At 41.0% G+C, this 23012-nt stretch overlaps 1 protein-coding gene across 1 annotated transcript in view; it reads right to left on the reverse strand.

The window, feature by feature from the left end:
• Positions 1-21423: 21423 nt before the first annotated feature.
• LOC307269766 (NALCN channel auxiliary factor 1-like) overlaps positions 21424-23012 on the reverse strand; it is a gene marked incomplete at both ends in the record, with an annotated part of 29745 nt that continues 28156 nt past the window's right edge. The window contains one exon of the mRNA XM_080052797.1: positions 21424-21737. Coding sequence (XP_079908923.1) covers positions 21424-21737 — 314 coding nt within the window. The remainder of the gene's footprint in view (positions 21738-23012) is intronic.

The raw sequence follows: 23012 nt of genomic DNA on the forward strand, positions 1-23012 counted from the left end.
AGGGAAAGAGAGAGAGAGGAGAGATATTTTCTGTCATCCTCTCTGACACCTCATTATGAAGCTGGTGAACTCCGGGGCCACACCACACAAGCACCGTGTCAAGAGGACACAGGCCTGCTGCTGCTGGAGAGTCTTATTAAGATGGCGGGGGCGGCCGCTGCAGGATGTGAGTCAGTGTGTGTGTGTGCGTGTGTGTGTGTGTGTGTGTGTGTGCGTGTGTGTGTGTGTGTGTGTGTGTGTGTGTGTGTGTGTGATGACAGGAAGAGAAGAAGGAAAAAGGTTGACAAAATGTTAAGTTATTAAAGCTAGAGTGCGTAACTTTTTCACATTAAAAGGAAATGCCGGTTACATTCAAGCCACCGCCAAATGAGTTGAGACAAAGTTTATTAAGCCCACATCAGCTCCACAAAACTCTCTCTGTATTTCTCAGTATGGCGGCGTTTACAAACTGGTGTCGCCCCCCCCTCCCCCCCGACACTTGCAGGAGCTCAAGAAGCGCCCGCGAAATGTTTTCAGTTGTTGATTCCACTGCTAAGAAAATAAAAACGGACTTACAGCAGAATGAATACAATTAATACGCATTGACCGAAGGCTTACCTCATAAAAGTGAAGCACTATAGCTTTAATAAGGCTCAATGACATAAGTTTTGGCTTGGTCCCTTGCCAATACATGCAGACAGGATCTATAGGCTCAGAGGATGAAATATCACATGCATCTCTCAGCTTTCAGAGGATTTCGAATGATAAAGCCCACAATTACCTCCTTGTTCCTTGAGACGAATGTGCCCTTTGATGTGACACTGGAACACAGCAGAAGGATTAAGGGTCGATTAAGCTCGGCATGGGGAGAGAGAGAGAAGCTTCACTCTCGACTTACACCTCAAAAATACATAGGCATTTATGAGCCTTAATATCTCTTTTATAGGAGTCAGTACACCTCCAATGCCCACTTAATTGGGTAAAATACCACAAATATGACTGTATCCAACTTAGTAAGAGATTGTCCTAGAGTGGCACATTAAATATGAACCGTAAGTCGAGTCCCAGAGAGAAATATACCACTATGTCTGACTGAACCTGTCGCTCGGGGGGATTAGCTGTCAATCATCCACACTGTGAGCACAGAGGTATAGCATATTCATATTGTATTCAGGTTCACAGCACCTGAAACATCTATATAAAGATGAGGACTGGAGGTACAGCACTCCCCAAAGCTTCTGATGTTCACCCGCCAGCTATTCAAAGTAGGTGCATCCCTCTGTTTTGTTTTGTTCTCTTTCACTAAAACAATTGGTCAGCGTCCACCCACACTAAAAAATCTCCTGTAAAAAGTCCACCGAGATTCAATACAGTCCACTCCAGATGCCGGAGGGCCAAAAAATAAATAAAAATCATCAAACAAATGAACAGTGCAAGTGTGTATGAAACTGGAATTCAGAGATCTGTCAAACTTAGTGTTTTACAGCAGCCTACGCGCAGGTCAAGCACCCAGTTAGCGTAGCGTTTAGCATTGAGACTGGGAAACAAGTGGGAGTCAGCTAGCCTGTCTTTATCAAATTGTGAGAAAAAAATCCAGCCACTAGCAACTCTTAAACTATATTATTATTACATCATCTGGCTGGGTGCAGTGGGCTTCCCTGCATTTAATGCTGTCACCAACTTCACTGTAACAACAAAACTCCTGGATGTCACCACACCCCGCCAAAAAATTGTCCCACAAATAACCCCCCCTTCATAATGTTTACTTTTTTTGGTACAGATTAAAGCTGGGGTATATGATTTCCGATTGGTCAAAGAAGTAAACATGAGCGGTACACTTTGACCAATCAAAACGAGGCTCCGATTCTCTGTTCTTATTGGCTGTTGGGACTGTCCATTCACTTTGGCACCGACGTTGTTGGTGTAGAGCGTGTCAGGGAGGGACCAAAGAGAACAAGTAGAGCAGTTGAGGTATTTGGATTCTAATCTCTATCCCAACTGCTAATGTGGCAAGCAAATGTGTGTTAATTAAGGAGATTAAGACTTGCTGGGAGGCTAATTTTGTTTACTGTGGACAGAGTAGCGCTTTCCCCCCTGTTTTTTTGTCATAATGCTATGCTAAGTTCAATATCTGCCAGCTGTAGCTTGGTGCACAAACATGATAGTGGTACCATCCAACTAGCCTATTCCCTTAAGGAGTCACATGCCAGAACGCTTGTTTCACTATGCAAATGGTCTTGCAGCTTTTCCTGAGAAGTATCACGCCAAAGGTGCGGTCTGAACCGGGAAACCTTTGCCTCACATCATCATGTAACAAGTCTTACGACATTCAACTGTATTAAGTCAATATGTTTGGTTTGCTTAGAAGATTATTTGTACAGGCCCTCTTTTGTCCCTGGATTTGTCTGTGTTTTCTTTCCTAAACAAGAACGGCACTGTCTGATTGTTTACCTGTCGCACACATCAACAGTCGTTAAAGCACCTAGTGTACACATAGTCCATACTATTTCTGCATTTGTCAATTGTAGGGAGAAGTAAGGGAAAGTCGAGCTCTAGATACTTTTCATTCTTATTCCCTTTGGTTGAGCCACTTAATGCAAATATTCACCCTTGATCTTTCATTTCGGCCCAATCAAGCCACAGTAGGTCTTTAGACTGGTTGAGAGAAATATGGTTTCTCTCAAATGATGTGGAATTAACAAAAGTCTCCAGCCAAGAGAAGGTCAGAGTAAGAACGAGGCCGGGCATCGTAATTACCTTATTTTTTTTGTCATTGTGACAGCGTCACAGATGCAGGCTGGGAAATCAATCAGGCAATAACAATGCCTGAAATGAGGGTCGTTTTCAATTTTTTTTGTAAAAAGTCTCTTCATATCTGCACCTCTCATGCGTGCGACACAATGTCCGAAAAACTGTTCAGCACATATGGTAAGAAGTGAGTCAATGTTCCCAGAGAGGAAATTGGGGTTTTCAGTTGTACTATACAGCAAAGAAAGAAAACAGGGATATTAGAATTGTCTCATGGATAATCTAAGCATGTTTGGCAAAATAAAAGTATTGTAGAAAATAACCAGAAATATTAAGACACATGTAAAATGCATGATTATTAATGATGATTTGTAATGTCCATGTTATTTTTCAGAGTGCAAATACATGCGTCCACAGGCTGTGTCTGTGTGCATGTCCAATCTACATACGGTATATGTGCATCACTATCTGTTCACAGGTTCAAAGCTCCAGATGGAAGCCCCATATGCACAGGAACTACATTATTACACGTGACGCCTCTTCAGATCAGACACCGCTTTTCCAAGTTTCACTACAGTGTAGATAAAAAGAATAAAAAACAAGAAATACACCGAAAATGACTCTTTCAAACCGATATCATTTTCATCACATTTTCAAAGCCGTAGATAATGGCTCTGTTTGAAATGTTTGTCTGGGGAAAAGGAGAGAGGCATACAGATAAACAGGCGGTTCTGTGGGCCTGGCAAATGAGCGTCCACAAACAGTCTGCATGCTCTTGGATTAAGGAGCCCCAATGGGATTCTTGCTTTTTTCCGCTCCACTGTGCAACATTTTATTGTCAGGCTTGTCTTTTTTTTCCCCTGTGTGTCTTTGATGGAATAGGTAATAATCAGCTTGTGAGCTGAAACATAGCAGAAACCAGCCAGAGGAGAAGCCTTGTTTTACTGTTGATTAGTTACCATTGAAAGTCATGCTCTCTCACTGAAATTCCCATTTGAAATAAAATTTATTTATTCAGTGCTAAACTTCAATGTTTTTTTTTTCAGATACGTTCCCTATCTGAGAGTTGACTTGAATATGAGTATGCTCGTTTCACTGATAGGATTTTTTCATCAGGCGAGAATGAGACTATAGCACAGACGTCACATAGTGCGGGTAAGAGGTAGTCCATTAAGACCAATAAGAACCTCTGAGTCTTAACTTAAGTCTACTTGATAACATCATAGCACATTCACACAATATGCTTAACCTAAATAAGTTATAAAGTTAAAAACCGTATTGGCTGGACATATTAGACGATATCTGATAATTTTCTAGATATAATGCTCAATAACGGAATGATATTAAAGGACTTTTCTCAGATATTTGTTTTAAATGGAGATCCAGTGCCACGCTGGCTTCTAAAGACTGTTGCATTATGGATGGTAATGTTGCTAGGAACAGGCTCGGAAGGAAAAATGGACTTGAAACGTACAAATTAGGTTTGTGTCGTAATGTAATAGCTGCCTCTCTGCCTGTGTATACAGCTGCGTTGATTAAAACATGAGTATGTCTGTTCCGTCAGACGCGTGGGAGATGGATGATGGTTTTTAACAGTTCTTCCGCGCGGACATGCTGCATATGCTTCGTCTGAAGTGTTGGTCCGACGACTTCCTCAACTTTCCCAAACCTTCTGAAAATGTGTGCGTTATTTCAGTGTTTAAAGGGCACCATGTAACTTTGGGAGTGTCAGAGAAGTGAACATTTTCTAAGGTTAATTTTCATAACTGAATCAAAAAACTTGCCTTACAGGAAAACGAAGTCTCTGGAACACTGTTTAAAGTAAAAAGCTTATTGAAAATGTAATGTTTCACTGTTGTTTGTTTACAGGAGCAGGGCCCACAGTTTTCTTTACAACCATATTCTAGAGTTACGTTTTGGCTCAGATGCCTCAAAATAATTTTGTTTTGATTTAAGATGATAGAATTATTCAATACTAAGAATTACATGTAGAGTAAATATGTTTTGTAAACTAAATGAAGGCTCTGCAACACCCCCCCCCCCCCTCCATCCCCCCTGAAACTGCATAGTGCACCTTTAACCTATAATACATCTCACCCCTCTCTATGGCAAGCATTACTCCCTTACATCTCTTTCAGTCTGGCTGTTCCAATAAGCTATATATACTTTTGCCTTCTTGACAAGGTTGGACAGCTCATCTCAAGAACAAGTACTATTTTTTTAGTACAACCTGACCTTGGTCAACATTTCTAAAGAGCTCAAAAAGATATAGCCTGAGAAGCACTTTCAAGAGCTTATGATAGGAGAGAAGGGGAGTATTTGACTGATAGATAAGCTATGCATGTATCTCACGTTTCACTTATCAGAGAGAAAAGGGCTTCAAAAAGATAAGTCCTCTGCTCTTTAGACAAGCTCCTCGGGGGAATCTTTCCCAGCACTAGTCCGACAGTCTTTTAAATTTTAAAAAAACTCAAAACTTCAAAACTGTTGGAAAACGGGGGTCATCTTTAATTCTGTCTTACATTCAGGCCCCAAACAGTAACACTATCCACAATTATTATATTTCACGCCCAACAACGTGAGTTTCCTTTTATTTTGGGGGCCGCAGGGACAAGCTGAAAGACAACGCTGCCATATTATCACCTTTTAAGTTGATACAGAAAATCTGCTAGTAAACAGTTATCTTTTTATTCACACATCAGCAGATACGAAGGCAAAGGTAGTATTCACGTGAGTTGGCATTTCTAGCAACGTGATGAGAGCAAGTAGTTAGCTATCCTTTTGGCTCCAACAACTACTCAGAAATATATTTGGCTGTTGAGCTACTTAATGCACCACTATGTACCAGCTTGTCGCTAACGTTATCTGTTCAATGCTAGGCAAAGGTTTTCATGAGCTTTTTCGGTGGGGATACTTCTTGAATATTTACACAATGCTAATTCCCTTGCAAACAGCATCGCCATCATGACAAAAGCAGCTCTGTCAGGCGCCATTTCACCTGCAATTTCATCTCCTATTTCATCTCCATTAGTGGAATTGTCTGCCCTTCAGATGCAGGACTTTTTCCGAGTGATGAATCAGGCGAACTGATGTTCTTGCCGTCCGTTCCTTATGTTCTTGGCTCTGACCCCATTAACAGCAGTTTATATTCTAGCGTTTTTATTGCAGTGATGTATCTTTGGCATTCAACAGGGCTTTTGTTTGGGAGATTACTGCCGGTGCAACAGTGTCACGACAAGTGTTGAATCCGTTAAGAAGCAATTGGCCTTTTTTAAAGAACTCTTTCACTGCAAGGCTTTCAAGAATAGCCCGCTTATGGAAATGAGGCAAATCTGAGGTTTTTTTCTCCCTCCATCCCACATATCCACATAACCGTGAAAAATTCTGCTCTGAGAGTTCCAGTACAAAGGAAGCATGCCAGACAGAGAAAATTGTCTCAACTCAAAGTTTGTTAAGCCCTTCAACTTTATCAACTGTCTGTCTCTGTCTAGCTGTTTGAACTGTCTGTCTGCTCTGCTATTTGTAGTTTTCTTTTAGGAAAACATAATTGAGACTTTCACCAACAAAGATTGTGTCCCGATGATCATGTAGCATAAAGCGCCTAATTACAATTCATTCATTCAGTAAATTAACTTTTTACATGCTTGTCAATCGGTTTTCATTGCGTATTATTGTCTCATGAGCTTTTCTATCATTCCCCGTATCCTAGAAAATCGATGGAGTGTAAGGCAACCCCCTCTTGTATTCAAATCTTCATTCACATCATCACGTTCACGCCCAGCCTGGGACTGTTTTTAATATTTTTTCTCACTGTGTCTTTGGACTGATTTATTCATGAGAACTTTAAAAAAATATATTTATATATATCGGGCTGACACCAGAGGCGAGCCTGCAGCACTGCCGAGAGCCTCCGGCTGATCACCGTGCTGGAAATAAAAATCATCCTAAGGCTCTTGTGAAATGAATTATGAATCAAAGTAAAGCAGATGGGGTTGTAGTTAATGATACTAATGGGGAGTGTTTAACAAAATACCCAAAATATGGTATTTCGCCCTTAGTAATCCGCTTCTTCCTTTCACCCTCTTAAGCTGTGCTCTCAGCGCAAAGAGCACTCCAAAGAAACCATGACTGTGAAGAGACAGTCCTCCAGCAAGAGCTTTTGGACCTGATTGAGGCCACTTGGACGATTTTACTTCAAAGCCGACATCCACTGGAACTTTACCCAGGGAGGTTTTAAGGAGCACAAGGGCAGACTTTTTTAAGTGAGTTCATAAACATTCTCTTAGATACTGAGATTTTTTTTTGATTTAGCTAGTTTTTACATTTGGATTTGTATAGGCCCGATTAAACAGACAATATACAGCATAAGTGTTAATCAGTGAGCTCAAAGTGGACCCATTATACTTTTCGACTTTTATGACCTATACACGTTGTTATAATGATTTTATAGTCATGTTTAACCATACTAGCGTATCAAATAATTACGTACATGCATTTAGACATATTCCCTGCTGACCGTCTGGGGTGGCTGTGCAGAGCGCTAAACACTAGGGCAGCCGGTCGAGAAATCACGTGTTCAAATCGGTTCAAATTTCCTGCCATCGTGTCATCACGATTCCAGATTTTTCCATGTATGGTAACGTACTGCTCAGGCAAGCTCCGGCCCATGCCCCCACCTTCCTGCTCTCAAATCTACTCATTGTTATCAGATTTTCCAATGGACCTTCAACTCTCTCTGCTGTATTACTGGTATTAGGGAGAAGCTATGAGCCATTTAAGGGCACCACAGAAAAAAAAGTCTGCCGTGATTGTTTTGTAGTTTAAGACCAATAGCCTCCATCTGCCTCGAGGCCACACAGCTCAGTGATTGTTTTTTTTTTTTTTTTTGGATTCGACTTCATTTTAGCACCGGAAAGAAATTCTAATTATTTTAGGATTTATGGGTAATTTACCACCAGCAATTATCGGGAGAATTTGTCATGTTTGTAGAGAGCGGGTGAGGAATTTAAGTAAATGCACGCGCACGCACGCACGCGCACACACACACACACACACACACACACACACACACACACACACACACACACACACACACACACACACACACACACACACACACACACACTTAAACTCACACATACTGTGCTGTGTCTTCATTTTCAATCACAGGCACAGTGAGGCTGTGATTCACAAGAGCCACTTGACTTGCACACAGGAATGGTACCTTTGTTTTTGGCAGTCCAGGCCCTTTGCTCTCCTTGTCTTGCTCAACAATTGAACCACTCACCAGTCCTTCCCTGATTATAATCAATGTGTGTGTGTGGGTGTGTGGGTTTACAAGTGTTTGCACTCCCTAATTTATCTGTTCCCTCCAAGTGATCAGGCAGTGGACAGCATCAGCTCGCCCCATGCCCAACCAATTCATTCTCTCCTGCGAGCCATCACGCTTGCTGTGTGGGAGTCAAAGCATTGATTTTTACATGGCCAGCGGTTGCCTTTTTGTTCCTGTGTTGTCGCCATTGTGTAGCCTCATCCCAGAAACACATCACGTATTTTACCACTTCCCAATATTTACTCTTGCATGATCATAATAGCTGGTATTGTCCCAGAGTAATAGCGCAGACTTGTTAGCATTTGATTGGTGTGAGCCAAAATATGAATAACATATTCAACAAACAATCGTAACCCCATAATTTCAGCCCATTACATTGTATGCCTTACATTCATACCGGTTAATAATGAGAAATACTTGAGGTGCTCATTTCAGCAGCTATGCTTGATAAGAGTCATATAGCCTGTAGGTACAGTTAGCATTGCCAACCTGTACAATAGTAAATGAGAGAAATGCATGGCCAATTGATTATATGCATAGTGATAGGGTCTTAAATATGTTTTGTTCAAATAACCCATTATTAAATGAGTTGCACCAGTCTGGACTCAGGCTTTTATTCTGAGCCCGTAACACCAGCTTATACTGTATATGAAATAACTGGCAACACATAATTAAATTAAAATTAAATGTTAGAGTATTAATATGTTGGCTAGCATCTGGGAAAATGAAAGAAATTGCATTTGTGAAAGTGGGCTTAGGCACTAACCCTGCGTAACTATGAAGTAGACGTCATCACTTCTGTTTGCCCGACCATCTGTCTCCTTGCGACTGACCTTTATAAAACTCATTCTTCATTGGGATTTTTCTGTTCCACTTAATGCTGGGTTTTGCTTTCATCAAGTAGGAGCAAGATGGTGACACTGTCAGCTTTAATTAAAACTAAATGACAACGTCGTAATTCATTTGTCCACAGCAGTGATCCTATAGGTCAGATTAACCCGACTTAAAACGTGTGTTGGTATCCTCCACTGTTGTGATTGCTTCCAGTGAAAATTAAGAATTGGCTTCCTGTTGTCTCTAAGGTAACCCTTGTTGACTCAAGAGACATTTTCAATGTAGGAAAACGGAGGAGATTGATAGCAAAGAAAGAAGCCTTACTGCTGGGATATAGGCAATTTAAACGAGACGGAAGGAAAGCCTTGATATTCAATCGCTATCAGTACTGCTATGAATGATTCATGCAGTGCATTGCTTAAAATATATATTTTTTAAAAGGTAGCAGAAAGTGTTAAAAGAAGCCAGAGGAGGAGATTGGAAAAGAGTGATAACTACTAAATGTCTGGTGTAATCCGGAGCGTCTCGCAAGCCATCTGCCGAAAAAAGAAAAGAAAAGAAGCATTGATTTACTTGGCTGTGTGGAGATTCAGATAGACCAGTTTATATATAGCTAAAAAAAATATTTATTTTTGCCATAAAGTGGCCGGTGAGTGTATATATATATATATACATACAGTATATACACCCACCGGCCACTTTATTAGGTACAACGGTTCAATTTCTTCTTAACACATATAACTAATCAGCCAATCACATGGCAGAAACTCAATGCATTTAGGCATGTAGACCTGGACAGGACAACTTATTGAAGTTAAAACTGAGCAACAGAATGGGGAAGAAAGGGGTTTTAAGTGACTTTCAACATGGCAATGTTGATGGTGCCAGACGGGCTGGTCTGAGTATTTCAGAAACTGCTGATCTACTGGGATTTTTTACGCACAACCATCTCTAGGGTTTACAGAGAATGGTCCGAAAAAGGAAAAATATCCAGTGAGCGGCAGTTGTGTGGATGAAAATGCCTTGTTGAAGTCAGAGGTCAGAGGAGGATGGGCATACTGGTTCAAGATGATAGGAAGGCAACAATAACTCAAATAAACACTCGTTACAACCAAGGTATGCAGAATACCATCCCTGAACGCAAAACACGATCAATCTTGAAGCAGATGGGCTACAGGAACAGAAGACCCCACCGGGTGCCACTCCTGTCAGTTAAGACCAGGAAACTGTGGCTTCAATTCACACAGGATCACCAATATTGGACAATAGAAGATTTAAAAATAATGCCTGGTCTGATGAGTCTCGATTTCAGTTGCAACATTCAGATGGCAGGTTCAGAATTTGGCGTAAACAACATGAAAGTATAGATCCATCCTGCCATGCACCATCAACCATGCCACGTTAAAAGTCACTTAAACCCCCTTTCTACCCCATTCTGATGCTCGATTTGACTTCAGCACGTTGTCTTGACCACCTCTACATGCCTAAATGCATTGATTTTTTGCCATTTGATTGGCTGATTAGCTATTTGTTTTTATAAGCCATTGAACACCTCATCAAGTGGCCGGTGAGTGTATATAGACTTTTTTTAAAAACACCCTAACACTTTCTATGTGTTCCTCAACAACACAACCTCCACCTACTGCTTAACTATCCGTAAGCACATAACAACAAACAGGAGCATCTCTAGCCCACGGCCAGTGCGCCCCATGTACCTTGGGGATGTGGACAGTGTCTCAACACATGCTATTTATTTTTCTGGAGGGTCTGAAATCAGGATATAAGACATACTTTAACAAAAAAAATTGTGAATATTAATCTTTTTGATCTTCCAACCCATTTAAACTGAATCAAGGCTTCAGCCGGAAACTTAAAACTGAAAATGATGGGAGCAAATGAAGCCATAATAATTGGAATTGCATAAATAAATGCAACTGTGCTATCTAACCTATGCTTAAAGATAACCTCCAGACATATACAAAGGCTGAAGACTAATTATTTCGTCTCAGATTTTCTATTCATCCTCCATGAGGAAATACATCAAAAAACTATGTTTCCAAACTCAAATGCACACATGGAGAAACTCATATTGCTACCATTAAAATTTAATGTGGTTCTCTGGTTTCTAGAAGGAGAAAAAAAGACAAATACACACACACACACACACGCTCACCCACACAATAGCTGCAGGAGCTTGTTGAACGAATACACACACAAGACGGATGGGAGGTGACATCCATGTCCAGGGGGCTATGAGAGTGCAGAGTCACCGGACTTCAGCAGTGCCTTGTGTGTGTGTGTGTGTGTGTGTGTGTGTGTGTGTGTGTGTGTGTGTGTGTGTGTGTGTGTGTGTGTTAGTTTTCAGCAGCAACTTGCTCCTGCACTTTCCCAGAAAAAGAAAAAAAGATCATGTAAACACCTTGTCCTTCTTCATGTCACTCCTTAAAGCCGCATGTACAGTGGTAACCCCAGCTGTTCATCCACAGGCAGAACTAACAGATCTACCACGTGACACACACACACACACACACACACACACACACACACACACACACACACACACACACACACACACTAGCTTCTACTGAGACGTAACAAGCCTGGCCCTGGTGTCAAGTCGGTTGGATGTAATTTCGTTCAATCAATAAACTCTAGACTAGAGAGGAAAGTGGGCCGAGAGAGGAGGAGAGGTGGGAGCTGTGTGGTGCCATTTCCAATTCATTTGGAGCAACACGAAAAAGGACCAGACTCTTTTGGGTTGGTCGGTGGTGTGTGTGTGTGTGTGTGTGTGTGTGTGTGTGTGTGTGTGTGTGTGTGTGTGTGTGTGTGTGTGTGTGTGTGTGTGTGTGTGTGTGTGTGTGTGTGTGTGTGTGTGTGTGTGTGTGTGTGTGTGTGTGTGTGTGTGTGTGTGTGTGTGTGTGTGCGTGCGTGCGCTGTGTTTACTGCATCTGATTAAAGTGTCCCTCTGCTTAGGTGCATTAGGATCTCAAGATGAAAGCATGCTGGATTTCAGGCTAGGCAGGCTATTCTTCCTTTATGTGAAATCTTTTAAAAGTATAGTCCAGTCTTTTTAAAAGCCAGTGATCAGGGAATCTTCTTTCATCCTTTTTTAAATTCATGTGAATTATACCGATCATTAAGAGCTCAAAGCGATCATGTAACAGTGTCAATACTGTCTTGTGTGCTTTGCTAAGAGCAACATAATCCTAGTCAATCACAATAAAGTTAGCTCTGCAATCACCTGAGTTATGAATGTGGAAAAAAATAAAACACCTCTGATGTGGTTTTGAAGAACCAACAAGCACACACATAAAAGCACTACTGATAATAATGGGAAAGTCCTCAGTTGTACATGCTGTTACATGCATTAAAATCAGCAAGACCACAAGGGTTCCCATATTTTTGCACAGCCAGTTTTTCACATTTTATTTAATTTCATAAAACTAAATACTGCTTTTCAAAAAATATTTGTTTGGAAAACATCCCAGTACTTAGCTGTTCCTGGTAAATGAAAGACATACCACTTTTATCTTTTTTGTGTGAAAGCAGTGTCAATTACAATGCCGGCTGAGAGGGGTTCCCAAACTTTTTCATATGACTGTATATGGTCAATAATGAGTGGATTATTTTTTTAAGGAGTAGATAAGCAGCCAGCCTTGGCTGAGATGCAGCAGTTGGCTCTAAATCAAATTCCCATGAACACCAGTAATATAAAATCTCTTCAATTGGCTGTGAAGGTGACCACGCACAGATCCAAAAATATAACAAAAGTGAAAGGATAGAGACGTCAGGAATGAGCTATTTAAGCCTACTATAAGACTAGTCTTCTCAATTTGCTAACATGGGTTGGCATACAGCGGCAGCATTTCAGTTTAAAAAAATCCATTGCAAACCAAGCATGTCTTTATGGCTGCATTTTATGGCATGTCAGTTGACATGCGGTTCAGAGAAGGAAGGGGATAAAAAGAAAGGAGAATGAGGAGGTGGAAACTAGTGGTAGGCGAGTGTTGTGCTGAGGGAGAGAATTGGGAGGAAATTGCAGTGGAGCCACTTTATAACAGGCAGACCACCTTTTCTAGTTGGGACCGTTCAGACTGTGTGGAAAAGTGTGTGGGTGTGTGTGTGTGTGTGTGTGTGTGTGTGTGTGTGTGTGTGTGTGTGTGTGTGTTTGTGTGCGTGCGTGCGTGCGTGTGTGTGTGTGTGTGTGCGTGCGTCACCTCCGATGCTTATCAAAAGGCTGCACCGCTGCCAGGGTTTAGAATGAGGACACGGTGGTTGCTGAGGAGGAGATTTGAGGGAATGCATCCGGCCTGCTTGTGTCATCTCTGTGGAGTAAGTGTCATTACATAGCAGATGCATGGTGTGGAGACATGCTTTTCCCCAACCGCTAAAACACTTTTTCTAAAGGCCATCTGTACATTTAAACGTAATCCCTTTTAATTCAAAATATTACAATAAAACGATTTTTTATAAATGATTTCCCATGTGGTTCTAAATGAGGGGGAAATCCCATAGGCTAGAATGGGAAAATCTAAAACTGGTCTCTTAGTGCCATCTTGTGGTTGTTGTTGGTTATTACTTCTAATGTCTATGTCTATCTATCTTGGGTGTATGCCAGCGCCCTCATCAGAGATCTCTTGCATTAGTAATAACCATAACTGGAACCGCCTCCGTGATTGATATTGCACTTTTAAGTGTTGCTTGCCTGATGGCCAGAAGGAAAAGTATTTCCCTTATATAGGCCTATCCTCTTCCGCGCCTTCAAAGAGATGCATTAAAACGTTCAAATAAGATCTGACCGTCAAAGGGCAACGAAGTAGGCTACAAAGGTCATTGAACTTTGCACAGAGATGACTGAATAGGTGCGTTAGGACATTGATTGGGCTTTAAAGAGATGCACATCTGCGTGTAAGAATCCTAAACATGGCCTCATACTGTCTGCTCAGGACCGGAGAGCGTGGAAAACATCCAACAGCCACAGCCTAAAATCTGTGCATTCAAGTCAGTTGTGTTCACAGCTTTCTGCTGCCCCCAAATGGCCCAAAAAAGCATCGTCCATGAACTGTTTACCACAAAGAGAAAATTCCCTGCCTGTCTTTACAATACATAAGGATGGTAGGGAAGATGGAAAGGTGGGTGGAAGGATGGCCTAGAGAGGAAAGGTGGCTGACCAGTAACCATCAGGTCGCTGGTTTCGATCCCCAGCACTGGACAGGAGGGTGCTACTTGTGGCTGGTATTACGTCTACGGTGGCCACCATCTCAACCATTGAGTCCTTGAGCAAGGCACTTCACTGCAAAACTGCTCCAGAGGCGCTGTACTATGGCTGACCCTGCGCTCTGACTCCCTCCCAAGTGGTAACTTGAGAGGGGATATGCGAAAAGACTATTTCCAATGTAACCATTGAATAATAAAGTAACTTAACTGAATAAGATTGATCCAGCAGCAGCTTAGCCTATTGCTCAGGGTTCACATTTTTTCCCAAATTAAAGGGAACTCTCTTTCTGATTATAGCTTCTTAAAAAGTGAAAATTAAAGATTTCATTTGCAGGATTGCACAGGACACCAAATGTGATGTTCACTCACAAACCAAATCTTAACCTTACAGATAATCATAATGCAAAATAAAATTAAAATGTTTTAATTGGACACACTTCACATCTCAAAAAGGCTTACCAATGATGTGAGATCATTTATTTGAGTCCAGATGCTCTGCCTGATGTGGATAATCATGCGATGATGCTCACAAGACAGAAATCCTTATTTTTGAGACTCTGTAGGACTTGATTGACAGCTGTTTATACAAACTTCTCCATGAGGACAATGTGATTGAGTTATCCTTTACTGCCCTCCGCTGGTCAGTATAAGAAACTGGATCAAACAGGGTTTACCTGCATATGCTTTATTATCTATAGAGCCCCCAAACGTGTTTAGCTAAATTAAAATGAATAAAGAAATATGTAATGAAATAATCACATTTATTGTGAAAACTATATCAATGAATTTCCATAGTCTTGTGTTTTCATGATTGATTTCATTTGATTGGATTGGAATTTATTTTTGAGCAGAAAGGGGTCATACAGTAAAATTATGGTATTACACAAAAAAAATGGCGTATGGTGATACATAATTGACACACACTTGATGATTCTTGTTACATGTCCGAAAAGGAGTGTTTAAGAAGTATACACTTATTAAATCCCAACCCCTTCTCCATAATTCATTCTTAATTATCACACTTCCACAATATTTTTTAAAACTCTTATCCAAATATATCTTCTTTCAAAATACAATTTATAACTCATATGGTAATATCAAATGTATAGTAGGCTATAATTTCTTGCATATTTATTTACTCTACTCATATGGGTGGATGACATATAAGCCCCCAAAAAAGGTTAAAAATAATTATACGTTTGTGTGAAAACTCTATTCTGATTTGCTGGAGACCATTCCATATGTGTGGATTAACCCCATGATGTATGGACACCTAGATGGAACTGTTTACATTCTGTCCACTTTGCGTCGCCGCTGATTAAACTGTGTTGATAAGGGATTTATAGAGCCTAAAATATCCTGCCGTGCAATAGCCTCTTTGGTAACGACAGTAGTTAAATAAAGTGGCTAAACTTAATGTCCTCTGGCTAAACGTCAATGATTATCTCGTTAAAAAGGTGAGTAAGACCCCTGTTTATTTTGAAAAAGGTTTGTAACTGAGTTTAGGCCTACATGTATTTAGCCACCAAAGCCCGGCTTCACTGTCTATCTGGACATAGGCTACTGCTGTCAGTCACTGCCTCACGTGGGGGAAATGCTTTGTTAGCTCGATGAAGCTGTTGTTAAACAGATCGGTCAATTACATTTGCTGTTTGTACAGCGTGCGCAATGTTTTTTGACTTTGTATCTTGCTAGCACAACAGTAGCTCTGTTGCTAACAACTGCCGCAGTCTCCCGTAGCTCGTGTCATTGGTCCGACTTCCGGCGTCCATTAATTCCTGATAGGCTACATGGACACCTCGTCGGGCATTAAACCTTACATATTCAAATATTTGACATGAGAATTATTGAGTTTAGTTGTAGGAGTCATTCTTAAATTTCTCAAAATGTAGCCTATGTGGTCTTTTAGATTTTTAATTGAAATATGTATTTATTCACCAATTTGTTTGAGTCTGTGCTTAAAATTGTCATATGGTGTGACATGAAAGTTTTTGTATTTAAATTATAATATACTTTTCTCAAGTATAATGGTTTTATCACAATTCTTCATCTTATCTTTATTGAGATTCAGCATTTCTTTGTACTAAAACATTACATTTTGCATTAGTTTTCTTAATCATCGCCCAATGTAAGACATGTCATACATTTTTTGGTATATTTTAAATTAATTCCAATTTATCCTGTTAAAAAATCTAACAAAACTATTTGTCAGTATAGCTTATAGCATTTTCCATGTGTTCCAGTGAGATTTTATAATTAATCACTGAATGAATACATTATAAAGCCTTTTTATCTTCATAATTTCTCAACGTCACACCAAATGATATCGTCCCATCATTGGATGAACCACACCACATTTCAATAGATTTTCTATTAATGATTTGCTATTTTGACACCACTCAAGTAAGTAGGTATTTGGGTTGAGTGAGTGTCCAGTACTCAGAAGAACAACAGTAGTAATGTACAAGTAGTCGCCTTTTTTCATGTGATTATGGACCGAAAAGTTTAAAAGTTTAAAAAAAGAAGAAACATACATTTATATGAGTTGTAAGCTATAACATACAATAATAAAGTGTTAACTCAGGTGAATAATCATTCTATGTGTAAGAAAATACACTTCATATCATATAGTGTGACAAATGGATCATATAGTGTGACAGGAAAGCTGTCACACTAGATTTAGCGTCACACCATATGAGGTTTCATGCATTTTCAGACCATTGTTTGCTATGGCATACCAACTGTAATCTGACAACATAGATATGTAGTAATGACAAAAAAGGTACTTATCTTTGTCATTTATATGTAAAAAGTGTCACACTAAAAGACACTGAGAATTGGTACGAAATTGGGATTGCAGAAAAGATTTGATTTATGCAAAAAATGACAACAGCCAGCATGCCTTGGGACCCTTCCTTGGTCCTTCTGAGATGTTTTCTGTACTTCCTGGTCAAACAGGGAACTCTCCAGCATTTAAATATCACAATTTGGTGTCACACCATATGACATTGATTTCTCGGACAAAATCTGTTTAATCATAGCTAATACAAAATATTATACCTAGACTTTGAAAAGAACTCACTCCCAAATGGACATCTGTTAGATCATTCTGTACTTTTTTGAGAAGATTTGCATTTGTTTTTCTTAGTTTGATTCAAGTTTAAAATGTGTGAAATGTGGTTGGGACAGTCACAACATATGAGCTTTTTCTAGTTTGGTTGAAAACTGTGAAAATGTGAATTATGTCATTAATGTTCAGTGTGTCTACGTAAAGCAACATGGTCTGAACCACATAAGAATTTTTTTTGACAATTTTTATTTTTTTAAATATGTGTTAAATTATAAATTATTTTGAGGAACCTGGAAACAAACGTAAGACCAAAATATGTTTGTTAACCAAACTGTGGGCCCTGCTGCTGTAAACAACAACAGTGAAACATTTCAGGAAGCTTTCTAACTTAAAACAGTGTTCAAGGGATCCAATTTTCCTGTGAGGAAGGTTTGTTTATTCAGTTATGAGAAAAAACCTTTAAAAATTTTCACTTCTCTGACACACCCAAAGTTACATAGTGCACCTTTAAGAGTTCAAATATAATAATGAGGATTATATATTTCCTTATGTACTTGGTTATTTATCTAATATTTGACACTCTGGGGCTCTGTATTTATCAATGTAAATGGCCCTCAGTGAAAAAAAACACAAACACCAGTAATGTTTAACATAATTTATATTTATTTTTCTTTTGAACAAAATGTTAATAAATGTATTTGTTTGTACGTCCAAAAAAGATCATGACTCGTGGGACGCATTTTTATAAATAATTTCATCCAAGTCTTTTGTAGAAAAAAAGAAAGTAAATTAGCAAACTAAAGCATCTCTAGTATGACAATATGACAACTGTATCATAATTTTTTTCTCTATAGTTGAACCCTTTCCTTAAATTCAAGCTTCTTCATTTTCTCTTTTTCCTGTTTCTTCCCTCACCCCCCTCTCTCTCTCTCTCTCTCTCAAGTCTTCTTCATCCAGTCTTTTTGAAACTTAGTTCTACTCATCAACTCACACCACTGCTTTAGACATTAGAAAAAAAATGCGGCAAAAAGTCTCAAAAAACAGACGATAAAAACCAAGGAGGCGAACAGAAAACACAGTGAGATAGGGTTGGTGTGAAGAAGGGAGAAGGGGGGGGGGTGTTGGTGGCCATTTTGGGGGGGGGATCCCACATCCTCGGGACATATTTACAACAGAAAGGACAAGGTAATAGAGGTGCCATTGAGTCAAGGTGGGTAGTTTTGGGCTGGGTATTCATCTGCATAGATCCACAGGCCTCAGATCGTGAAACAGCTAGATTTTGAAGGAGGGGGGGGGGGGGGGGCTATTAAAGTGTGTGCCCATTACATCCGCTGCTGTCTTCATGGGAAGTGTAGTTCTAGTGTTCACAGTTCGTCAGGGAAAGAAAGAAAGAAAAAAAATAAAGAAAACTTGACTTTCATGTGACATCCCACTTTAGTTGTGAGTGTATGAAGTAGCAGGCTGGATGGTGGCTAAGTGACGCGAGGAAAGCAGTTAATTAGGAATCGAGAGTGGGGTGAGAGGGGGCACTGATAGCACGTTTTCACAGCCGAGAAGAGGATTTTTTTTTTTGGCAAAGTTAAAAACTCCAATCTGTCTTCGACTCGATCATGACAGGCAACCAGCGTGGCGGACATTCGGGGGATCATTGTTGGTGTATGACAAGTTGTGGTGGCACATTCTGATATTGGATGTCCTATCTTTTTTCAGTCCAATCTCTGTGCTCTCCTACCTAAAATAAATGGGCGGGGGGAGTTTAAACTCTACTAAATCCCTGTGAGAATCAACCTCGTATCAATGTGCACTTAATGGGCAGCAGACATGCAAAAAAAAGAAGAAGGAAAGAACATAATATAACAAAATCGGAAGGAACAGCCCTTGGAAAATCCTCACACTCCTGGCACGCTGACCCTAACACAGCCCTTTGCTAGTCTGTGAGAGATAGCAGTTGATCAGCTCGTCTAAGGTTATTTAAGGGTTTGACGGATCGATTGATTGATTGGCTGACAGTAGTGAAGATGCCACAAAGTAGGACACTAGCTATTTTTTTGTTTTTTGCCTATATTGCTCCATTGCCAGTATCTGCCACGCTGGGCGTAAAGCAGCAGAGAGGCACTCAAAGATCCAGGGCCTTGTTTATCAAACCAAGCGTAGCGCAAGTTCCCCTGCAATGTGTCCTTGCACATGTATACAAACTCATTTACACACAGAGACCAACCACAGAGTGCCATATATGGTCAACCATACCCCTTTAAGACTGAATGTAGAGTAGCTTGTTTGGGCGTAAAAGTAGAAGTAAAAGCTGTCAATTAGACGTTTAAATTTGAGTATGGCTAATAAATAGTACCTCAACCAGCAGTCATTATGGAGCTGCGGCGCTGCAGCTGAAATGGTTATTTTTACGATGAATACATTGTCTGACAAAATGAACAAAAGGAAATTTTAATGACAGCAGCTGTGCCGTGAGATGACAATTAAAATGAGAGATGACAGAGGAAGTTGAAGTACCCCCCCCCCCACATCTTGTTACCCTAAAAATAGTGGAGCTGTTGCCAAGTGATTTCTCATGGGGTGTTGGTGAATTATATGGAAAGTGTTAGAAATGACTTCTGTTGCGATTTACCCTAATATAAAAAAAGAATAGGCTTGAAATATACTGAAGGACTATTATGTCAAACCATCTATTTGGATTTCCCCTTAACCACATGCTTCTACGTGCTACGCAACAATGATGATAATGATTAATATTACAACAATCCTTCTCTTTTGTTCAGCTCATCCATTTGAAAATATTGCCAATAACTTCTGTTGAACTCGTGGCCGGTTGCACATACTTGTCCATTCAGATAGTCGTATATAAACCAAACCTGACCGTTAGCTAATGGGTAGCTAGCCGAGCAATGTCTAAGTAGTTGTGTGATTGGAGTTCAGCTTGGAAAAACTACTCCGAAACACTTCCATAGAATGGGATTGACCTCTGCCCTCCTGAAGCTCTCCATACCACACTGTGTCGGCTAAAGCTATGCCAACTTTCGATCGAACCAATCAAATCTGTAGGATTTGATGGCAATCTCTGTCGTAAACTAAGCCGAGGCCTAAGCTAAAGATAGCATTTGTGTTAGAAACTGGCGTATGCACGGTTTGATAAACGAGGCCCCCTGGTGTTTTGGCATGGTGCAACTGTTCTCCAGTCTCCCCTTAGGTTGTCCCTGCACTCTCATGTACTGCTACTCTAAACACTCACTGTGGTGTTACAACTGAACTCCTTAAAAACCCAGAGAAGACACCACTTCCGGTCCGGGGAGCAACACCGCATAGCGACTAAACTCGGCATAACACCCCTTTGCTTGAACCGTCACTACCTTCTTCACCGCTTCCTCGCTCCTTACTTTGCTCAATGGCCCCCAACAAGTTAGAAGAGAAACGTGAGCGAGTCTCAGAGCACTTAAGGTCCTAGAATGTGTAGGCATGTGCCGTCGAAAAAGAGGGGTGGAGAAGTAGAAGAAAAAGAAAGAGGAAAAAGAAAAAGTCTAGTGGGACAAAAATACAAGCCAAACATTAGAATATAGAAGAGTCACATACATTTTTGCTTTCAGAGAAACAAGACCCACATGGATTGATGGATGGATGGATGTGCTGGTCCTGGCAGCCCCCCCCCACCCCCTTTGAGCAATGGCAACCCCATACAAAGGTAGTAAGAAGAAGAAGATGCCTCGGATGTGATGGGGCGAAGGAGGAAGTGGAACCCCGCGTTTGATATGTCAAAAAACATTCCGGTACCTGGAAATAATGCAGCAAAACATTCTCCAAAGGTAATGACAAGGGAGAGTGCACGCTTTCGTCAATGTTTTGTCAAAAAGAGGGAGGGAGGAAGGGAGGGAGGGAAGGAGGAGAGGAGGGGAGGGCAGGGGAGGGGGGACAATATGCTAGAAAACATTTGGATGGAATAGAAACAATGAGCAGGTTCCAGGTGGCAAGAGTTCAGTTCTTTAGGGGGGCGGGGGGGTTGGGGTTGGTGGTGGTCCTCAAAACACCTCGCTTTCAGGTCGATAGCCCAATTGAAGTTAAACCCTCCCACTCCCTGTGGTGGAATGGTTCATTGGTGGCAGATTGTAGTAGGCATTCCCAGCACGTCTGGCCAGATGTGTCCCTGGCAGGCCCCGCTTTGACGTTTGTAAAAAGCCATAATCCAATCGAGGCGACATCACTTCCCGATTTTTTTTTCCGACCGACAACAGAGGGTTCACTCCTCGTTCGAAGCGCTCTCCTCCGGCGAGAAAATGGCCGCCACGCCCACCAACGTAGAATTGTTCGAGGCCGAAATGAGGATGACAGTGTGTAGGAGGACCAGGGCCAGCAGGCAGATCTTCAGCCGCCCGCTGCACAGTCTGGGGCTGGCTGCGGAGGTGACCGAGGCCCCCTCCGGCTGGCAGGAAGAAGCAGTCCTTTTTAGTGTCCCGCCTGAAGGGTGGTTGTCCATTTTGGAGTCCCATCGCACGTCGCAGCATTCCGCCGCCGCCGCCGCCTCGCTGTCTGATAGACGATCTCCCACGAGCCCTGAGTAAAAAAAGGGATGACACACACAGAGAGAAGAATGCTGACTGACTTGTTTTCCCCCCGCATGCTGTATAGTGTGTGTCAAAGTAATGTGGTCATCTGACAGTTGATAGCTATAGAAATCATCATCTGAAAGAAGTGGCCATTTTTTTAAAAGCGAGACAATTTGACACAGTGACTCTGGTACAAATCTGCCAGAGTCACTGTGGCCACAAGAGAGCTTTGTGGAGTGATTATACATTTGGTTTAACAGTAGGCCTATAGGACAAGAAGGGGATGAGAATTCAAATGGGCAAAATGATTAAATGGCATCTGTTTCATACAAATATCTCCTTTAAGGTTTGCTTACATTGGCTACTGGTACTGCCAGACCAGGCAAGGCCTGCTCTGAGTGTTTTGATCCTGAGTGGGTGCATTTGACTGCAAATAAATTTCCCTCTTCATATGTCGTAGAACAAAAATGTCCGATAACAATGACATCATCTCACTTTAGAAATCACTAAAAAATATAGGTCAACATCTTTCAGTAGCTCTTTAAAGCCCCTTAAAACTCAAATTTCAAAATCTTAAAGGCTAGTTCCAGACTGATACAGAGTAACAATATAATCTAGTTTAGCCCATCTTCAGGCAAAATTGATATCAAATGGAAATAGGGCCTGGAAAACTCTTCCGGGTCAAACGCTGCATCTGTTAATAACAACAATCGTAACTTGCATTGGCTAGCTTAATTGCAGCACAGTGAGGGGGGTTATTTCTCATCAACCCTCGCTGTCGGTTTTTGACATCCCACATGCCCCATAGACGGATGGAGGCCAGTGGAACCACAGCTTGCGGCTCCAAATCACAACAGACACGGAGGGCCAGACACGGTGACCGCCGGCTGAACCCAGAATAAAAGTCCCACGGCCGCACAGAGAGGTTGTGACGCATCGCTGCATCGGTTGATGACTCTGGAAGTCTTAAACTTTGCCCGGCGTGTTAAAAGAAAAAGCTGTCACTAGCGAAATACAACTGCTGAGGGGATAAGAACCCTCACTCAGTTCCCTAGGAGCCAAAGCGGAGGGGGCTAGAGCAGCTGGAAAAGGATGAGAGAGCAGATCTACGACTGGCTGATCCCACATGGATAAAGCTTGTATCTATACTAGACACTCATCAAAACTATTTATTTAAGGAAGAAAGGAGTTTGAAACTAAGCTCTTTTGAAAACACAAGACCCGAACGAATATTTTCTTTGTAATCTTCGCTTGTATTTGAAGAAAAACAAAACCTGCAAGC

This window comes from Ammodytes marinus (assembly GCF_949987685.1).
Source record: "Ammodytes marinus genome assembly, chromosome: 24".
NCBI classification, from domain to species: Eukaryota; Metazoa; Chordata; class Actinopteri; order Uranoscopiformes; family Ammodytidae; genus Ammodytes; species Ammodytes marinus.